The sequence below is a fragment of the Prinia subflava genome, chromosome Z (assembly GCF_021018805.1).
Source record: "Prinia subflava isolate CZ2003 ecotype Zambia chromosome Z, Cam_Psub_1.2, whole genome shotgun sequence".
NCBI lineage: Eukaryota > Metazoa > Chordata > Aves > Passeriformes > Cisticolidae > Prinia > Prinia subflava.
In genome coordinates this window covers 100,883,590-100,905,165 of record NC_086283.1, presented here as the reverse complement: position 1 = coordinate 100,905,165, position 21,576 = coordinate 100,883,590, and the positions used below count along the sequence as shown (strand labels likewise).

The 21,576-nt window shown below is 36.6% G+C and overlaps 1 protein-coding gene across 3 annotated transcripts in view; it reads left to right on the top strand.

Annotated features, from left to right (window-relative positions):
• The window catches only part of RFX3 (regulatory factor X3), a 105,038-nt gene that overhangs the window by 42,558 nt on the left and 40,904 nt on the right, over positions 1 to 21,576 (top strand). For all 3 annotated transcript variants that reach the window (XM_063422485.1, XM_063422487.1, XM_063422484.1), the window contains exons 2-3: positions 8,729 to 8,853; positions 16,964 to 17,061. In XM_063422485.1, the coding sequence (XP_063278555.1) occupies positions 8,737 to 8,853; positions 16,964 to 17,061 (215 nt within the window). In that variant the 5' untranslated portion in view covers positions 8,729 to 8,736. The remainder of the gene's footprint in view (positions 1 to 8,728; positions 8,854 to 16,963; positions 17,062 to 21,576) is intronic.

The window sequence follows — 21,576 nt, the reverse complement described above, 5'->3', positions numbered from 1 at the left end:
CGAGAAGGGCAGTGGAGCTGGGAACGGTGTGGAACACCAGTCCTGTGAGGAGCAGCTGAGGGGGCTGGGGGTGTTCAGCCTGGAGAAAAGGAGGCTCTGGGGAACCTCACCACTGTCTACAACTGCCTGAAAGGAGATTGTAGCAAGATGGGGGGCAGCGTCTTCTCCCAGGGAACAAGTGACTGGACAAGGGGAAATGGCCTCAAGTTGCCTAGAGAGATTCAGGTTGGATATTAGGAAAAGAAATTTGACTGTGGTTAAGCATTGGAATGGGCTGCCCAGGGAACTGGTAGAGTTACTGTCCCTGGGAGTGTTCCAACAAGGAGCAGACATGGCACTTTGTACAGTGTTTTACTGGCCATGGTGGTGTTTGGTCAAAGGTCAGACTCGCTCTTGGAGGTATTTTCCAGTATTAATGATTCTATGATTCTGTGATAATTTATGATCGTTTCTCAGAGCCTAAACCTGAGATGTTTAGCATATACATCTCCAAATAACTTTCAGTGTGTCAATAGTATTTTTCACTTTCAGTGTTTTGAACTGCTTCAACTTCTCAAAAACTGAAATACTAAGATTTATGCATCCTAACTAAAAAACCCCAAAACTTTAGCCATTTGGAATCTTGATGCTTCTGTGATGTATGAATTTTGAAGCAAACTTTGGTGCAGTTCAGAAGAAGGGAAAAGATGTTTCTCTTCATTTTCTTGTTCCCTTAGGTGCACAAACTTGCATTAGAACTAATGTTGTTCTCTAATATGATGTAGCAAGACAGGATCATGGTATTTAACCTTTTATTCTTTACATGTTCCAAAATTTAAAGATATTTTAATATTGGACCACTTTTAGTTTCTAGAGAGCTCTAAATAGCCCTTTAAGAGCTTTCATCAGATTTTACCCTAAGCCTTCTTTCTTATCCAGTGACAGTAAATTCTAGATAGGCAAATGATATTGATGATAACCTGAATATGATGTGGTGAGGTTGTTATTAGGTGAAACCTGTGTCTCCATCTACATTCCCTTCTTTTTCTCTCCTTCTTTTTCTTTCTTTTTTTTTCTTAATTGGTTTCCCCCATCCCTATTCGTAGGGGAACTGTGGATTGTCACATTTCTCACCATCTATTTAACTACTGCTAAGGTGATGGGAAAAGGAAGAAAATTACAACACAGCAAATAAATCTGGCATGAATTCTTTCCTTCCTCTTGTGTCTGGTGAAGAAATGACTGAGTGAAGCATATGAAAGATGGCAATGCATTACTAATATCGTAACTTTTAGAGTGTTATGACATGGGCTAAAGCAGAGCTGACTCTTTTCAGTAGTGCCCAATGCAGGTTCAAGAGGCAGTAACAGGTGGTTCTCTCTCCACCTGAACCGAAGCTTTTTCTGTGAGGCTGACCAAGGATGGGCACAGGTTGTCCATGGAGACTGTGGAGTTCCTATTCTTGGCTGTATTCAGAACTCACCTGGATGTGGTCCTGGGCAGAAGGATAGAATTCTGTAGGTAGCACTGCTTGAGCATGTGCCTTCCACTCTCTGGGACTATACTGTCATTTGGTGAAAGTCCAACAGTAAGAATCACAAACATAAAATTTGTGACACATGGAGAACTTAAGTGATTTCCTCTCATACTGCTCATTCTATTAATAAAGTAGATTTTTCCAGCTATAATTAAAAATTATAATTTTTCCAGCTATAATAAAAATTTTTGAATTTTTCATTTCATGTTTTGTTCTACTGAATGGTCAAAATAAATATAGTCTCCATTTTGACATCACTTTTCCTCCCTTTATTTCATTCTTATCAGGTACACATTTAGTCTTTTGATGAAAGGACTGTAGCACAATATCATACTAGGAGGAAAAAACCCACCCAAACATCCATAACTCACTTCTGAAGTAACCTAGAGATCTCCTTTCATAACTGTATAAATGATGCAGAAGCAAAAAAAAAAGCTGTTTTATCCAGGTGGTTCTCTAGCTTTCATATTCTTCCCCAGAAAATAATCAAAATACATTTTGTTGTCAATGAAGAAGTATACATGTTAGACTTTATAATTAATTCTGCTGTTATCATTAGTGCCTTAGAATAAGATCTTGGCTCAAGCTAGAAATTTCATTTGATACTGTAAGTATCATTCTGCATAGAGATATTTTTGGGAGATTGTGAACATGCTCATTCCAGCCCATGACAATTACGCTAATATAATAAAGACAGATGCCTCAGTATCTGAAAAGTACTATTAAAGATGGATAATACTTGACTAAATCTGAATTAAAAGCCGTTATGTGCTATACTTAGGAGTGTAAATAGCAGCTTAAAAAGCACACTAAACTTGTAGCAATGTTCTGTACTAAAATCCTTTATCAAAACTTATTTCTTGTTAAACACTACAAAATACCATCCCAGCAAGGAAGTTCCTGTCAACCTCATCCTAGATTGTTTCCTAAAGACATTTTTATTTCTGAAAAAAACAAACTGTAAGGTGAAATAGCTTATGTCTCTCTATTGCTGCTGTTCAGACATGTTTGCCATCCCACTGTCATCTGTCATCTCAACAAGACAATTGTCCTGCAAGTGCACAGAGGTCTCTGTTCCTCGTGTGTGTTCACCATGCTGAGTTTGAGGCCGTTGAATACCCCTTTGCATATGAGCTCTTCAGACATTCATCTTAGCATGCTGATTTCTGAAAGAAGGTCTGTGTGGCTGCCTCATAAAGGTGCCTTGTAGCCACTTCCTTGCTCATATGCACATTCTTGAGGTGACCCTGCTTAAGCCTCATTTTTTGTTTATGTGTTGCCTTTCATTCATGTCACCCCAGGCCTTTGCTTGTTGAACCTGTCCACCACTCGTTCGCAGGGCCGCTGGAAACTCTTTCCCTCCCCATGTCATTCCTGATTCCAGTCCCTTCCTACCAGGTCAGCTGGCAAAAATAATCTCTGCCCCAATTAGTGAGGTGCATCCCATCTCTTCTAAGTTGCAAACCTCAGGGAAGGCTGTATGATCTTAAAGCTCTGTTGCCAATGCCAGTTCTACAACCAACAACCGGCAGTATCAGTGTCCTCTTCCTCACACCCTTGCACCCAGGATGAAGAAAAACACCTTGGACTTTTCTGCTCACAGAATCTCTAGTGGACAAGCTAATGCTCTAGAATAGCATAAGTGTAATTGTTTAATGGTTTGCTAGTTTTCTCACAGCAAAAATTTTAAGAAGTTGTACCCTGTTTGTGAATGTAAGCTTGGTGCTGGTGTGTACTAATGAGAGGGCTGCCGTGTAATACTGATTATTTTCCAGCAAGATTAAATAAAATTTTGGTGGTTTTGAAGGTAAAATTAGTAAGTACATCGAAGTGAGAGCATCATGAAGTAGTCATTCAATCTAAGCAGCCATGTGCTGTGATCTGCTGGCAATATGGAATTTCATTTATGACTGTTATGGACTAATACTTCTCTTAGGTATTTAGTGAACTGATCATCAGGACAATGCTTTTTATATGAACTTTCTCTGAAGGAGTTACCAGGAGTTTCTACTTGCACAGGTCCCTTCCAGTGTGCACATGTGTATCTCACCCTTCTGTTTGTTACTCTTTTACAGGGTTTTACTACTCAGGAGTATTTGTGTAAGTCCAGAGAGGCAGCTTCTAAACCTCATTCTGTGCCATTCAGTTAACTGTTACTCTTCCATAATTCTGTGAAAAGCTGAAAAAAGACTAAGGAAATTTGTATTACTAACTGCAATATTTAGCACCCGGTACTAATACTAGGCAGAGTCCAGGTGCCTGCTTTGGGATTCACAAGAACCTTGGGAGAAGACAAACAAATAGTGTTTGATAAGAAACTGGGGTTCTAACATGAAAATACATTAGTATCTGGAAAGTACAGTAATATTCTCTTCTTCCTCTGTGAATAGCTTGTGTAATCTGTCTTCTGTGGCTAACACAACACAATTATGAAGTCAATTATTCATAAAATTTTGTTTATACAGAAATTGAAAACGAATGCCTATGTGAAACTAGTGTATTGCTGAGTAATATTTCCATTTATACTCCAGTTCAGGAACCAAGAATTCTGTATTAATTGTTGAAACTTAATGTTCTGAGAAGATTTCCTTTATTGTGAAACACATTATGTTGCTGCAAATTCTTAATTAGGATATTGGCTATTCATCATTATAAATAGATAAGATCTTAAGATTAGCCTTTTATTATGACTATTAAAAGCCTGCCATTACTGCATGTGATTACGAGATCCAGTTGAATTTATCTTCTGTGATGTTTTGTTTAGCCTTCTAGAGAAAAAAGAAATTTCCTGCTGCACTTGAAAGTAAATTACAGGCTTTCATTTTTTTTGCATTGAATTAAAGCCTGCTACATTATTTGATCTAGACAATAAAGCACATGTAGCTGAACAAAACTTTGTAAACTCTGGTCGCTTAAAAAAGTAAATTAGTTCAGTGTGAATTAGTCCAGGAACAAAATAAATTGTAATCTGACACATTTTAACAATCTCTTTTGGTAAGAGTGAAAGTTATACTCTTAAATCATTCTGCCTTCATGTTTCAAGTCTAGAAACCAGAAGGATTCCAACTGAGAGTTTGGGTATATTAGAAAATCTTGAGGGAATTTTACAGACAACATGAAACTGCACAGAATATACAGGAAAGGAGTAATTTTCCGTGTAGTAGCTTTGCCTGAGTTCTGTCCATTATACTGAGGAAATACTAACCTTGTTGCATTCAGCAGCTGGGTCCCGACAGTATCTTTTCCCACTTGGAGAGGTTAATTAGTCTTCTTTCAGAATGTGGCCTGTTTAGCTTACATTCACATCATGCAACAAGCACTGGCTATACAAAGCAATACCATTAACAGATGGGTGTGTCCAACTGCTTAATTAGGCAGAATAAAAAGGAGCTTGTCAAACATTCATCTGTTGTTTGTCATACACCTGACAGTCCAATTAGGCAAGGATGACGTCTTTTCTGCTGTAATATTCATTTCCTTTACTTACATGGAGTGTCAGTGAAAAAAAGGCAGAGTCTTTATTTAGATTATTCTTGTGGCTTTAATCCTAGCCAGCAGCCAAGCCCTGCAGCCACTTACTTACTCTCCAACCAGTGGGGTTTGGGGAGAGAATCAGAAGGCTGAAAGCTGAAGAGCCCGGGGGTTGAGATAAAAACAGTTTAAAAGGGAAAGCAGAAGCCACACACACAAGCAAAGCAAAACATGGAATTAATTCAGTGCTTCCCATGGGCAGGCAGGTGTTCAGCCAGCTCCAGGAGAGCAGGGCCCCATCACACATAAGAGTGACTTGGGAAGACAAAGATCATTGCTTTAAATGTCCCCCCCTTTCTCCTTCTTCCTCTCACTTCATACACTGAGCCTGGTGCCCCATGGTCTGGAACATCCCTTTGGTCAGCTGGGGTCACCTGTCCCAGGCACCCCCAGTCCCCTCCCCAGTGTGGCAGCACCAAAGGCAGAAAAGGCCTTGGCTCTGTGCAAGACCTGCTCAGCAGCAACAAAAACATCTCTGTATTATCAACCCTGGGTTCAGCACAAATCCAAAACACAGCCTCATGCCAGCCACAATGAAGAAGGTTAATTTTACCCTAGCCAAAACCAGCATTGTGTTCTCAATATTGATGCAATGTAAAGGAATTACACTGACTGCATCACTGACATGATGCTAGAAGAACTTCCAGCAAATAGGAAGATGCTTAAGGTTGAATGTCAAACCATATCATATAGCACCTAGAGGGAAAAATCTGCACAGTGTACTGAACTATAATAAAATTTTGCATTTAGGATAGAGACTTAAACCAGAACAATGGAAGCAATCCTTGCTGAGTGCCAGGTGCTCACCAAAACCACTCTATCACTCCAGTCCTCAGCTGCACAAGGAAGAGAAAGTGTAACTACAAGTGCATTGAAAGATCACTCACCAATTACCATGACAGGCAAAACAGATTTGACTTGAGGAAAATTATTTGAATTATTGCCAATTAGATCAGGGTAGAATAGTAAGAAATAAACCTAGATCTTCAAAACACCTTCCCCTCACACCCCGCTTTCTCTCAAGCTTAACTTTATTCCTGACTCTCTACCTCCTCCCAGCAGCGCAGAGGAATTTGGAATGGGTTCCATCAGTTCCTCACACGTTGTTTCTGTGGCTGTTTCCTTCTCGTGGGTGAACTCTTCATATTCTTCCTCAGCTTCTGTGTAGGGTCCCACAGAAGTCCTCCGTTCATTTCTCTATGAGTCATTCCCATGGCCTACAGTTCTCCACAAACTGCTCCAGCATGGTCCCTTACGTGGGGTGCAGCCCTTCAGGACCAGGCTGCTCCAGCACAGCTTTTCCCTGGGGTCACAAGTCCCCAAGCTTGCTCCAGTCTCAGCTCAGGCACCTTCTGCTGATCTTCCACTGACATGTCTGCAGGTTCTCTACCGTATTCTCACTCCTTTCTTCTGTGACTGCAATTTGCTTCTGTCCAATACCTTTTTTACCCCCCTTCTTAAAAATACTATCTCAGAGACACTACTGTCACTGATAGGTTCAGGGCTCAGCTCTGGTCAGCAATAGTTCCATCCTGGATCCAGCTGACACTGTCTTCATCAGACATAGGGGAAGCTTCTGGCAGCTTCTCAAAGTAGTCTTTGGAGTATGTAGTTCCCCTCGCTTGCTACCCAGACCTCAGCAGACAATCAAAATGCACCTGTCTCTGCTTCCTCACCTGTTCTTTCTGAACAGTCTGTAACCATTGGTGGCTGAACTCCACCCGTGGGGTTCATCTCACCAATTTTGAGTACTGACAACTAGGCTGTAACTGTCTAGCAGCATGGAGGCTTCCAACTCCTCAGTTATTTATTGTGTGGACATCAGTTTTAATTGTTAAGATTTTAATATATAAATGTAATCTGAAGTTCTTTCTTCTTTTTTTGTATGCTGGTTATTGTCGCATGTGCTGGGTCCTGAAGTGCATGTGCTGCCTAAAAGTAGAGGGTTCAGTTAACATGAATCTCTGAAAGTCTATTGATTAATTTGAAATTAGTTTGATCTAGAATTTATCAGTCTTTCCAAATATTTCAGAAGAGGAATTTAAATCAATCAGGTGTGCCATAGCCATGGTTTCCTGGGGTTTAAACCAAGAATGGTCCCAAATGGCAAGGTCCTGGCCCTATTGCCTGACCTCATACTACATTTATATACATGTTTTGTGCTTTGCAGTGGCTGCATTTGAATGCAAAGTGAACTAGAGATAGTTGGAGCTGCAGAAACCCAGCCTTAAATCAGCTTAAGACCTTCCACTGCTGTGGAACCCAGCCTTTAGAGGGAAGTTTGCTGTTGACAGGTGGTTCTATTGTCAAACAAGGAGACCACTAAAATTTTTAGGTGCAGTAATTAATTCCTTCTGCTGTCTTGTGGTATGTCCCTCATTTTTTTCATTATGCTTTTGTCTCAAAAAAAATTTAGAGTTTTTGGGGGAGCTTGTTATTTGGTGATGGTGGTAGGGATTAAAGTCCAATTTCTTCACTGTCAGCCATTTGGGTGTCATGAGTTAAACTGAAGAAAAAAAATGACTTTCATAGGTCATTCTAAGTATCTATAGATTTTTTTTTTCATGTAAGTCTCTTTTGTTATGCATGATAAAGCTACTCATTTTTAATGACAGTGGTTCTCAAATTGCTAAAGTATTCTGTTGCTAATATAGATTAATAGAGACTGAGGACAGTAAAATTTCTCAGAACATTTCGATTATAGACTAGTAATTTGTGTTTGTTTGCTGTGATTCTTCACAGACACATACAGTCTTCTGTTTTTGAAGGCACTAGGTGGAGAAGAACCTGCCTCATCTGTTAATTATTCTCACTGGTTAATCATCCACTGCTTAAAAGAAATTTAAGAGGAAAGGGAAATAAAAGGCTGATTCACAATTTTGAATTCATTTTGGTTTGTCACCAGCCAATTGTATTGTCATTTTGGTTGAGCAAAATCGAGGAATCTGCACAATCACAGCTCACAATCAATGTTTCATATGAAGGCATGTCGTTCTTGGTTGTCTTTCTGATAAGTTTTCTTTGTCAGGTATTTTCCCTGATTCTTGAACCATTTAATTCTACCCAAATTTTGTTGTTCCTTTAAACATCAGGGCCATGATCATAGGCATTTGCCTACCATTTATCTTTCTCTAAATGGTTTTAGTGTCAAACATTTCTTACTAATTGCTTTAATGCTTTCTACTGAAGAAGGTTATTGGAGTGTTTTTTTCACTGGGACTCATTAGATGCTTTTCAGGGTTTGGTTTCCAGAGCAGAGGCCTTCATTCTGTGACCTGCTTCAAGTTCAACTTTGAATTTGAATGTATAGAGATTTTAGTGTAATTCGGTAAGACAGAGAAAAAATGCTTTTGAATACTGACCAGTTATTTACAAGCTGAGAGAAGATCTGCTGCTGATTTCTCTGAGTTATTCCTAAAGTGATAAAGCTCAGATAAGTGACATGTTTCTTCATATGTAAGCAAAAGATGTTTCAAATATAAGATAAAAATAACATAAAACCCCATTTATACTAACTCATGTGCTACTAGGTGGAAAAATCTTTGGGCTCATAATGAGATTGGTATTAGCTAACTTTAAAATATTAATAGAAATAAGGGACAAATTAGTGCACTAATGTAAGTGGCAAAATAAAAACTTTTATGCACTAACTTTTTGATTTCATATTTTAATTTTATTCAGAGATCACAATGCAGACATCAGAGACTGGGGCGGATACAGGTTCGACTGTGACTTTACAGACATCTGTGGCTGGCCAGGCAGCAGTGCCCACACAGGTAGTACAGCAAGTACCAGTTCAGCAACAGGTACGTAGCTGTTAATTTTGAGAAGATTAAAAAAAAATCCTAATAAGAGTTCTTTGCAATACAATGAAGAACTTGGTTTTGTGCAAGACTGCTAAAGGAACTTCTTTTCTGCTTTTATGAATTTTAGTGTGCTGGAATTAAAATAACCAGAGAAAAGCAAGCTGTTTTCAGGATCTGTTCCTTAACTGGAGCATCTGACAAGCTCTGGTAGTACTCGTACATGATTCTAACTGTTATTTATGATATAATTCATGCAGTAGCTCACAGAAGTTTGCTTTATGTTACTGAATATTTACATTTTTCCTTTAAATAATGCATATGTTTCTGAAATTACTGACTATATAATTTCTTCATCTGTTTGGATGTCCAAGTAAGTGCAGTACAAATGTAAATATGAAAAGCACTGTTCTTTGCAGCTGTGTGCTTGACTGTCTGCAGATATATACACAATGTCATGAGAGCTTTTGTGGTATGACAATCAGTAACTCATAATGTAAATTTGCCAGGGAAGGAAAAAGATTTGTGTAGCACCCAGCATGGTGCACTGTTGTGTTACATGAGGTGGTTCCTCCTGTGCAGCTGTCCTATGAGCTTCAGAAGAAATGGAGGCAGAAGGAAATGAGGAGCTAAAAAGGAAAAGTATGGAGGTTGAAAATGGGGACTTAGTGTGAAAGCCATGATGGCTGTCCAGGACTTTTCCAGAAAACACAGAAATTAGCTGTTCATGTCATGGGTATTCTGGATGACATCTGAGGTTTTCCAACAAAATCTGACTTCCCATTTTCCAAATCAGTAATATGAGAACTAGATATATTTCATTACATAGTGCCACTTTTTTCTGTGCTGGTGGAGCACTTCTCTCTAAATTAAATTCTTCAGCATTTTTTGAGTTCTTAAATTTCAGTGCATTTTTATATATGTGTTTCACAGTCTCATACATTTCACTGATGTTTTTTTCCTGTTGTGTATACTCAGTTTGTAGTGCCTCATAGTTCCATTACTATAGTGTGATGCTTGAACTTAGTTAAACTTTGTAGGAGATTTGTCTATAACTCCTTTGTAAGATTTGTGAGTTAAATACTTTTTGTCCTTTGTGAAATACAATCTGGATAATTACTTTGATTTATATCTTCTTTCCTGATGACAGGTATTTAATACACATAGTTTTTATGACTTGTTCTTTGCTATTCCTGTATGTTGCTTTTTCAGATACAAGATAGCAGTTTGGTAGTGCTACATGGTTACTTGTTTTCAGCATCTTGGACATACATACAGTAGTCTAATATTACATACTGAATTTGTGAAGTACTGGTCCGTGTGAAGGACTGAAAACTGGTAACCAGTTAGTGCCACATAGGATAATTTGGAGCAGTCCTGGTATTTGTATTGATTGAACTACAAGGTCAGGTTCTATGCATTTGTGTTCTACTCTTACAGCAACATGAAGAACGAGCAGGACTTTGGTATTTGTAAACATCATTTGTGCAAAGTTTCTACCTTTTTGAAAACTTCTAGGATAGAATTGGCTCCTTGTTTGTTGACTAGAGGCACCTGCTGTGAAGGGGCCTCAGCTGAAGCCTCTGCTTGGGAGTGTGACTGCCAGAGTGTCTCACGAATAGTCAGACTGGGAAGTCTCCTGAATGTATTTTCCCACATAAATAATGCGTTAATCTTTGTCACCAACTGTCTATATCCTTTCTAAAGTAATGCTAGTTGTCCATTAATAATGTTACACTTGTGTCAAAACGCAGAAGCCAAGGATCAGATTGGTTTTTTTCCTTCTTTGATTATACCTTAATAAGAACAGCAAACAGTATTTTTTTGTTTCCCTGAGTGTGTAAAACTGTTCCTGATCACGTCTACATACCTCTCCTTTAGTACTGCTGCTTCTGAGTGTCAACTTGTATTGAATCATTATACTGGATTGTTTTTTTCCCTGTGGACATTGTAAATTATATTTTTCCAACTGACTCTTAACATGTATAATCAGCATAATGTTTGAGAACACAAATCTAAAGGATCGGGGATTAAAGATCCAACAAGAATTTTGGGAAATCCAATGGAGACAGTATTGCAGTGATTGAAACACCTAAGTATGGGAGATATGTGTAGAGAGAGATGATTAGATTATGGAAGTAGTGAGGAGGAAGGGAAGAGTGAAGATGTGAATATTGTATGTCAGCAGGAAATGTGATGAAGAATGTAGGTGGGATAGGTAATTTCAGTTGCAGGGTTGAAAAAAGAAGGAATAGCAAATATAAAAGCAATCACTGTGTTGAGAAGATTGCAGGTATGATCTGTCCTGAGGAATTACCTGTGTATAGATTGCATTGGCCTAAAGTTAATATTGTCTCTATGTAGCTTTAGTAGGAATTCTTTAGGCCAATTTGCTTGAAGAAAATTAGGAGAAAGAGCCATTATAATGGCTATTTTAGTAAAGACATTCTTTTGATGGCAGAGGGAGGACTTACTGTTTCTGCACATTCAAAGTTACCAATGTTGAAAGCTGGAGAGAAGATTTTAGACAAGAGTATATAAAATATGGTTTCTTTTTCTCTATGGTTTATAATGAATATACTTAATGATTTTGGCTGTATCTAAATTACATATGAATATTCACATTTTTATTTTATTATCTTGTGAAAAGACATTGCTAAAACAATGGGACACCTGGGATTTCGTAAAATTCAAGCATATTGTAACATGTATCCATGTATATAGAACAATTTAATATAAGCTTAAACTTGCCTATTATGATTTGCAGTAATTTATTAGTGCTTTCTAGTGAATAATGCAGTTTTAGATGAATTTGGTTTTGATTAATATTAAAGCAATGTATAGTATTTCATTTTGCTAGGGAGGTTTCTGTCTCCCATGTTTCTATTCCTGTATGTACACCATATTTAAATGGCATTGCCTGAATGCATTAAATTTGTGATGATTTCGTGACATCATGTTTCTTTCATGCACACAAAATGTACATTTTTTTCAAACTGAAATGTTTTTTCCCTGAAGAAGAACAAGCTACATAAGTGGAGGGGCAGACTAAGAGCCTTTTCTCTTCAGCTGTGTTAGTACTCAGGCATCGTGTCTTCTCAACAATCAAAAAAAGAGTAACTTTTAATATTTTCAGCTAAAACAAATCCCTAATTTCCATATACTTGGTATGAATATGCAGCTCATAAAAGTCTGCTGTAATGCTCCAAGAATAGGAACAATAAAGGTACCATTTATGAAAACCTGGATTTTTCCTCTTGCAAAAGTGACTCTGATGGCAGCTGGTTTCATGCAACACAGCAGAAGTCACTGTTGAGATGGGATAGAGGCAGATAAGAAGCAAAAAGCAGAACAGTAACACCAAAAATTTGTGAATGTAATTAAATTCTGTTTAAACGGCCTGAGGAATTCTCTTGGTTTTCTGTTTCTTTGAATATGGGGTTAATTTTTCATTAATATATCATTGCTTTTTCAACAGGCAATCTTCAGTTCAGTGCAGTAAGCTTCTAAGGATTCAAAATTAAACTCACTTTTGAGTTTATGCCATGCAATATGGAAGAATTGGAGAAATAAAACTAAAAATAAGCTATTTTATAAAAATATATCCATGCATCTGAAGCTGGGCAAAGCATTTCTTCAGAGTCACTGAATTCAGTGGCCATTGCATTCACAAAGCATTCTATCATTCATTAACTGGAGATGCAGACTTCTGCTAATCAAAATTGCTCTTAATGCAAAATCATGTTTAGCATATGAAACACATAATCATGAGCTGACATTAGCCATTATATAAATATGAATGTGCTTAGAATATTACAGCGTGTGCTATTTATATGTTACTTGCCAAAAGTAATCCATACTAATGAAGGAAAAAAATTATTTTTATCTCCAAGGACAGAAAATGTTGCACATCCAAGCTGTTTGCAAAGACACAGTGGATAATTATATGTTCTTTTTAAAATGGAATTTATATATTCTGTTGTTCCAGTCTTTGCTTGGTATTTCTTTGAACAGAAGCACTTTTTATTGGAAATCAAAGTTGACTCTTATATTTTGATTTGTGCTTCAGTGTAAGTTCAGTATGCTTTTATACACTTTATTTTTGTTGACAAACTTTCATAGATAAAACAACTTAGTCCCTCATTTGTTCCTCTGAGGTAGTATAATTAGAAATGCAAAAATTTTTTGCCTTTTTTTTCTTCTTCACCTAGTGAATATAATTATACATGTATAATGAAATAAGTTTTCATTCACCTCTTGCTGTCCTGCAACGTTTCAGCTGCTAGCTTCTAATCCTATTCCAGTTTTTTATTTTAGGCTAGAGTCACTGAAGCAGGAGGAATGAAAGCTCTACTGTCCGATCTTATTTAAGTCAAAAATTGCTATACAAGGTCATTAATTTTCTGTTTTTCGGCCAGACAATAATGAAAATTACCCTGGCTAGTTCACCAGTCCACTCCAGAACATAGTATATAAACTTGCCTGCTGTTGCTCTTTAATAAATATTTTATTGTGTTTTCTGTTTTGAGCCCAGTTCAATTAATTATTGGAGGTTTTTTTAATACAGGAATTTAGGTTTATGTCTCTGGAAAACACTGGGAGAATACTCAACAATTTCTGCTCTCCCTCAAAAACTAGATGAATTAGCTGATACGACTTCTTTAAAAGCTTAATAAAAGGTGAAAGGATAATGACAAACAAAACAGAAGTGAAGAAAAAAACCCCTTTTTTCATATTTTCCACAGTTTTTCATTGTGGTTTGTTTTCTCATAACCAGCTTCTCTCAATCTTGTGTTCATAGAAAGTAAATATACCCATCTCATTTTATTCTGTTGAAGATTAAAAAGAAAATTCAGAGGCACTAGATTTAAAACTCCTTAATGCATTAAAATGAAATAAAATAGGAGATAAAATTAGTATTGGAAATACCATATGAGAAAGATTTTCATTGTGATGGATGTTTCATATACAAGGTTATGCTAAAGACTCCTTACTTATTTTATTGGTCGTAACTTGACAGGAAAAATATTTGCCTATAACTTCCCCTAACTTTAAGTTCCTAGTACATTTCAATACCATGTAGTGACCACAGCTTCCTTTGGCAGGTAATGAGTTTAACTGTAGCAATAATGAGTTTCAGAGAAGCTGAAGCAAAGTTTTTTGTAAGCTTTTAAAATTACTGTATTGGAAAAAAACAATTCAGTGGCCCTCTCTGTATTGAATGTAAGTGTTAAAGAAAGAATGTTCGGATTTTCAGAAGTAGGTAAAATGTTTTAATAGCACTGTAGCATATCCATTCTTAAATGTTGGTTTAAAAAATAAGTTATTTGCTATGCACAAACAGTCCTGAAGTAGTACTACATTTTAGGCTGGTAAAGAACCTACATAAAAGTTGCTGGAAGATTGAAATCAAGCAATGAAAATCTTAATTTTAATAGATTTTGGTGTTTTGTTTCATGGTAAATGATATTTTTATTGTTCTTACTCCATATTAGAAGAGAAGCACATTTTGGAATTTTTCAGTTCCCTGTCCAATAGACAGCAGGTGCTGATGCACTGTATACATACTTTGTATGGGACTGCAGTATCATCTCAGTTCTGACAGAAAGGTCTTGCTCTGTGCTGAATCTGATGTTCTTGAAATGGGTAGCAGCCTATATTTGAGAATCTTGGAGGAGATAATGCCTTGTATATGTTGGGAGGATATAATGCCTCTATATAATAGAAAAGGAACGTGACCTCTCTGTTTAAATGCTGTGTTTCTATACAATGTAGAGTCCCATTTTATCCAGTATTTGCAGGTTACAGCAAGAAAATCATGTCTCCTTTATTAACAGCAAAATAGTGTGGGTTATTTTTGATAGGAACGAAGCCATATTCAGTGTGTGTGAATAGAGAACAAAGTGCATTTTGGGAGCAGTTGGATGAGAACATGGAATTGATACTGACAACAGCATCATTGCCACAGTGTTTCTCCCAGCTGTGCTACTGAGAGAGAAAATGGGGCATATCCATTACATGTCAGGTGACAAGCTACTGGTTTTAAGAACAAAGCATGTTTTCAAGATGTTTTTTCACAGCAGAGGTCAAGTACATCAGTTTGGTGTTCTGCAATAGACTGATCAACAATGACTCCCCTTCTCCCATTGATTGAAGATCACAGAATGACTCACCCAAAAGAAAGAAATGTGCCTAGAGTTAAACTTTAAAAATACCACAGTAAGCTGCATATATGTTTCGCACTAAAGCACGTACATATTTTGTCCAACTATTGCATGAGTGGATCATTTTGTCAGAGTTTGGCTGACCTGAATATTGAGAGGTACAGATGAATAACAAGCTTACAGGTCTTTCTTATAGTGGATTTGAATCAAGCCCATTACATGAATTATGATGTGAATTAATTTAACTTATGAAGTCAAAAGTGATGGGAATAGAAATTATTTAATTTTGGAGGATGTTTGCACAATACAGCTATTTATGTTTTTTAATTCAAAGAATTTTCTAAGGTCTTAGTAATGTGCATAATTGTGATTAGAGTTTTTTGTGTTTGCTTTGAAAACTGAATCTTTCTGTTAAATAATTAAATATTGTTGGGAGAAGAAATGTACACAGTTGCCTTACCTTAATAATAAAGCAAACATCTTCAAAGTATAATTTTTGAAGTTGAGAATTTGTATTTCAGATGTATTTCTCAATTGATGTAATGATTCATGTGGGAAATCAGAAAACTTTGGATTTCAATGGGTATTTCAGCCATCATGTTCTATCTCGTTGCTGTTAATGGACAGAAATATTTGATTTTTCATCATGGTAGTATAGCTGTATTCTAAACTTTGGCTGTTTTGTCTCTTTTTCAGACTTTAGGTTTTAATGTCAACCTAAGGGAAGTTTTATGTGAAAATCTAGATTTTTGTTTCAAAGTCAGAGTCAATATTATGAGAAAGTAGGAAATGTGCTTATTGGCAGAACTTTTTAAAACACAACACAGGTGAAAGTATTAGATGAGGATATTTTTAAGGATCTCTTGGAGGGGGTTCATTGAATGCCTGAAACCCAAACTGATCTGGGATTATGATGTTTGCAGTCCTAAGAACCAGCTGGATTAGATTGAAGTAGCCTTATAACAATAAATATAAGAAAAATTGTTCTTGCATAATGTTAAATCCATTTACTAAATAAGTACATTGATACTTTCTTGATTCAGTTCCTTGGGTAAAATTGCCTCCATCTGTGAGGTCTCTGTAAGTCCTTTAACATGTTTAGATTCTGGAATGCTCTTGGACTAAAATATGGTTTCTCTGAAAGATGGAAGGTGTAAAAGATGAAAGTCTTCATCTTTACTGTGGGAGAAGACAAAAATTGAGACTGCAAAAAAAATTGACATAACCTGAAACATTCCTACAATGGTATATGAATCAAAGTCATTGATAAGTAACTGTCCTTAGCAATACATGTGAAGATAATCCATGCCTTACTGCCTCTTGCTGTTTAGTTCATTGAAGTAAAGCCAGCAGGTTGTGTTGGAGTTTTTAAAAGCTGATAAGATTCTGGGAAAGGGGTAACTCAGACTGGGGGTTTTGGCCCATAATTGTACACTGCAAAAGAAATCTTCTATCAGTGTAATTTAACTCCAGTTAAACAAGAGCTAAAGCATCTTAATGAAAACATTTATTTCTAAACTTACTGCAACGTATTTGAGTTCTGATTTTAATGTTTGTACTATTTAGGACTTACATGAAATAATAGAAATTAAAACAATATTATTGTTACATAATAAATGTAATGAAATTATACTTTCTTCTGTAGTTAATGTAATTCTTCAGCGTAGTGCAAAGCACAGTTATACTTCATCTCATCTTTGTGCTCTCCAGTTTGTTATGTCTTTGGCACTGAAAATATGTGTTCTTCATGAGTGTGCATCTTCAGTGTTAGGGCTCTGTTTACCAAACTTACAGCACAAATATTGTGGAAGAAAAGCAATTTTCTTCACTAGTGCTGTGGTATAATTTTAGTAATTTTGAGAACAGAGATATCCCAGATTGTTTAGAAGCCACTAGGAGCATTGGTACTTTTTTATGATATCTCAAATTTCTGGTTTTCTTGTTTTCAGGTACAGCAAGTACAGACTGTGCAACAGGTACAGCATGTCTACCCAGCCCAGGTTCAGTATGTGGAGGGAAGTGACACAGTCTACACTAATGGAGCTATGTAAGTTGGAAAATGGTCAGAATTTAAATGTTAACTAAAATGTAAGTTAAATACATGTTTTCAGTTAGATTCTATCAACTACTGTATATTAAATTGGAAAGAAAAATTACTCAATTACAGTTCTGCTAGTGTCAAAATAGTTTTTTAGATAAAAATTCACACTATTCAGACTATTTATTTTTATTAAGGCAGAAGTTTTGAGTAACTGGTATTCTTGTGCTTGTTTTAGTTGCACCCTGTATGGTATATGTTGTTTGAAAAAGTATCTTCTAGATCATGAGTACATTCTCTCTGAAAGACATATTGTGTAACTTCCGCCCTCAGGACAAAAGGCAGGGCCTTCTGCCTTCCTGATTGCTGTCCTGGTGGCAAATGATAGAAAGGTACAGCAGCTGTAGTTACTACCTAAAGAAAGTACTAATGTAATTCCATTCTTGTGCTTCATAAAATGAGATCAGTTTGGTTTTTTTCCCAAAGGAATGAGGAAAAGCAGAGGAAGGAAATCAACATTCTCATTTTGCTGTTTCTTTACCATCTTTTTTCACATGATTGTGCATTTCCTGGTTTCCTGAACAAGCTTTTTCATCATCAAGTTTCATTCTTCAATACACAAGCTGAAAAAGACTAAAAAAAAACCATTTAGATTTGATCTGACCACTAGACATTACCTAGTCTAATAACAGGCTTGGAGCAACCCTACCTTTGAAATTGGCTCAAACTTCAAAGTAGACTGCATTGCTTGGGAAGGAGCTTCTCAACGTCATTTTTTCATTTACCATTTTTGCTTTCTAACTGGCTTTATGAAGAATTAGAATTTAGAAAGCTTTTTGGTTGTCTGAAGGTACTTATTTATTGATGGCAATCCAAAAGCAGTTCAAAAGAGTGGTATTATTTCATTCAGAGACTTAGGATGCTAACACTGACAGCGTTCCTTGGTCATTTCTTTTTAATTTATTAATTATTCACGTACTGTCTTCTCTGTTTTTTCCTCACTCGTAAATCTTAAACAATGTATTTTAAATATGCATTAGGCTTCTCTATTGTACTTATTTTGTCTGGGATAGATTTATTTTCTTACTAGTAACTAATACACAGCTGTGTTTTGGACTAGTGCTACAAATGGCATTGATATTATCAGCTGTGAAGAAAATAACTCTACCCCAGCCAAAGCCAGCACACACATACAGCAGCATAACATCATGGTGACCATGATAGTCTACTCTTAGCCTCCAAAACAGGTCATTCTTAAATAAGCTGTTTCTCAAGCTTCTCTTTTCATTCATTACTTTTAAATTCTTATATGTACTGCTAGGACTTTTGGCAGTGTATAAAAAGTGTGCTACACTACTGGTTACAGTCCAGGAGAAAAACAGAAGCAGATGTGACTACTTGGTATGAACCTTCAGGTTTCCATTGTTTTATTGCATTTCTGTATCTGAATCCCTCTGTCAGTTGCTGCAAAATCAGTCACAAGGATATAGAAGAAAGCTCTTCTTAGCATGTGAGCCACATCTAGATTGTATTTCCCTCCTACAAGGAAGGTTTTACCTGTGTTTTTGTGAGCAGTAGTGTAGTGGACAAGCAATTTGTTGTTCAGTCCTTACAGGAAGATTAACATTTCTAAAGATTAGCATCTCTGCAATTCCACTGATGGAGAAGGGACCCAGTCTGTGTTTCTACTCAGACTTTTTAAAGATTCTATATAGTGAAGCACGTTTCCCATATGCTTTTATGCACCAGATTTTGGGTAGTCTTCCTATAATTATATGTTTTATATATTCTATGATAAATCAAAATCTTAATTCTAACTCAAAATCAGATATAGGATTTTTCTGTAATCTGCAGGCAACAGTACTGCTCTAGCAATAGAATAAGAAGTCTGCAAACCATGGTTGGGTGAAGACATTAATTCATACAGCAATCTCTGGAATAAATTGTCACAGGGTGCCTGATGAAAGACATCGCCTTCCACTCTGCTCTCATGAGATCCCACTTGGGGTGCTGTGTCTAGTTCTGGGGTCCTCAGCAATTAGAAAGACATGGACCTGTTAGAGCAGCTCCAGAGGAGGGCCACAAAGATCACCAGAGGGCTAGAGCACCTCTCTTGTGAGGACAGATGAGGACAAGCTGAGAGGCTTTAGTGTGACCCTCCATCACTTAAAGAAGGCTTACAAAAAAGGCAATCAAGGGACTTCTTGTACAGGCAGATAATGATAGGCTAAAGGGGCAGTGGTTTTAAACTAAAAGAGGAGAAATTTAGAGTAGATTGTATCAGATATTATGAAGAAATTCTTGGCTCAGAGGATGGTGAGGAAGGTCATCCAGAGAAGCTGTTGATGCCCCATCCCTGTTAGTGTTAAAGACCAGGTTGGATGGATGAGTGGAAGGTGTCCTTGCCCATGGTGGGGGGAGTGGAACTAGAAGATCCTTAAGGTCCCTTCTGGCCCAAACCATTCTACAATTCTGTGAAAGAATTGTCCTTTATTTTAAAATACAGCACTTGCAAACTAGCATTGATTTAAATCCATTGTAGTAGTTTTAAGTTTCTTTGTTTTAATTTGTTAGATTTAGTGTAGTGAGTGGTTTGAGTGGTTTTTTCCCTGTGAGATACGATTAGGAGAAACGTAAGCAGGTCTGATGGAAAAGTATAATGTTAGATTTATTAACACATATTAAAAGGAGAAAAAAAGGAATTAAAATGAAACTGCTAAAACACTCTTTCTCCTCTTACAAGTGTTTATTTTTTACAAGTAGCATAAAGAGATAAAATTTGTGATTTTTTAGTTAAATTACTGTTTAAAAATAATCTTTTATTAGTTTTTCGGGAGAAGAGGGTTTTTTAGAGGTTTATGGAGACCTTGCTACAAAGAAACCATTCTTTTGACGGCTTTTATGCTATAAATTTGTAGCTGCTTGAAAGAAACTTTTTTAAACTGAAATTTTACTTATTAGCAGGTTTTTTTATGGTTTTATGTGGGCTTATTAGCTTATTAGGAGTATTGTTTAAGGATTCTTTTTTAGTATAAGACAAAGATTTTTTTATCTCCAAAGTTATCTTCATCTCTAAAACCAGAGATTTGTTTTAGGAGTAAAAGGCTTCATATTACTTCTTTTTCTCTATTCAAATTTTTTATTACATTTTAATTATATTAGTTTATAACTTTAACTAGAGCTATGCATTTTTCTTAGATAGTATTTATATCTTACAGGAAATAGTTTTTTTTACTAGAGTTTAGCTAAAAATGGTGAACTTTAATTTTTTTTTAAAATTGGGTTTGTTTTTTCTGTTTACTGATTGTTTATGCTGTATCTTGTTATAGTTTAATTACTTTATTCTTTTCCTCGTTCTCAAAGGTGAGGCAAAGGGGTAGAGCTTCAGAAGTTTTATTTTGTGCTGAGAAGGAGTTAATTTTTTTGTTTAGGCTTGCAGTGGTTATGTGATCTTTGCCGGGCGGCAGCTGCTAGGATTTTAGGCCATGCAGACTGGAGAAGAAGAAAACTCAGGCTGAGGGATCTCAAAAGATGCCTCCCCCTCTACTCCGTGGTGATAATTAGGGTGAGCCCAGCCCAGCCAGGCTTACAGCTGCCATCAGGGGCCCCAGGGGCACAGGCAGACCCAGGCCAGCTCTCCCCACAGCAGAGGAGAGCAGCACGGACCTTATTTAAAACAGCCCCAGAGCAAGGTGTAACTTGCCAAGAAGCCAGAAGGAAAAAGTACTGGCTTAGACAACTTCAGGATTTATATAGGTATTCCCGAAGTTGCATTCAGCCTCTTTAGTAATTAAATAATATGTCAAACTTTTAATAAGTGCCTATCTCTTCTAAAACAATTTTAAAGTCCTAACAAAGCATTATTCTATATTCCTCTTTAACTAAAAACCAAACTACATTAACCCATGACATCTATATACAAAAGCAACAAAGGATGCAGTTACAATATATATCAGGAAGGAAAAAAAGGTACCAAATTCTTTGCATTATAAAAGAAGTTTGTCAAGTTTCACAGTCTGTCAGGTGTAACTGTTGTATTCCTGTAATACAATTCTTCCCACGCATTTTATATCATGATTTGTCTATGTTTAAAAGTTACTTGGTTTTATTATAATTCGAGTCAATATAATAATACAAAGGATGTAGCATACAACTTGTCACATACGTTGTATGATATGAGAATATTTGAACTATGTTATCTACATTTCTCTCTAGTTAACAACAGTTTTGCTTGTCAAGCATGTCACCCCATCCTGAAACAAAAGTGCGTTGTTGTTGCAATGGCATGTACAGGCTTACCTGGCTGTTGAGAATACATTAAGACTATTATTGCTGCAACTATGTTAAGAAGTCAATTGTTTCCATATACTAGACATGAACTTTCTTCTTACAAATTTTAACACGTGAATAAAATGCAGCCATTTACCTGGTAGTTCTGATGCTGCAAAGAGGGTTTTAATTGCTGGGATTGTGCAAGGATTGCTTTTGCAGTTGGATCCAAACCACATTCTTCACCAACTTGTT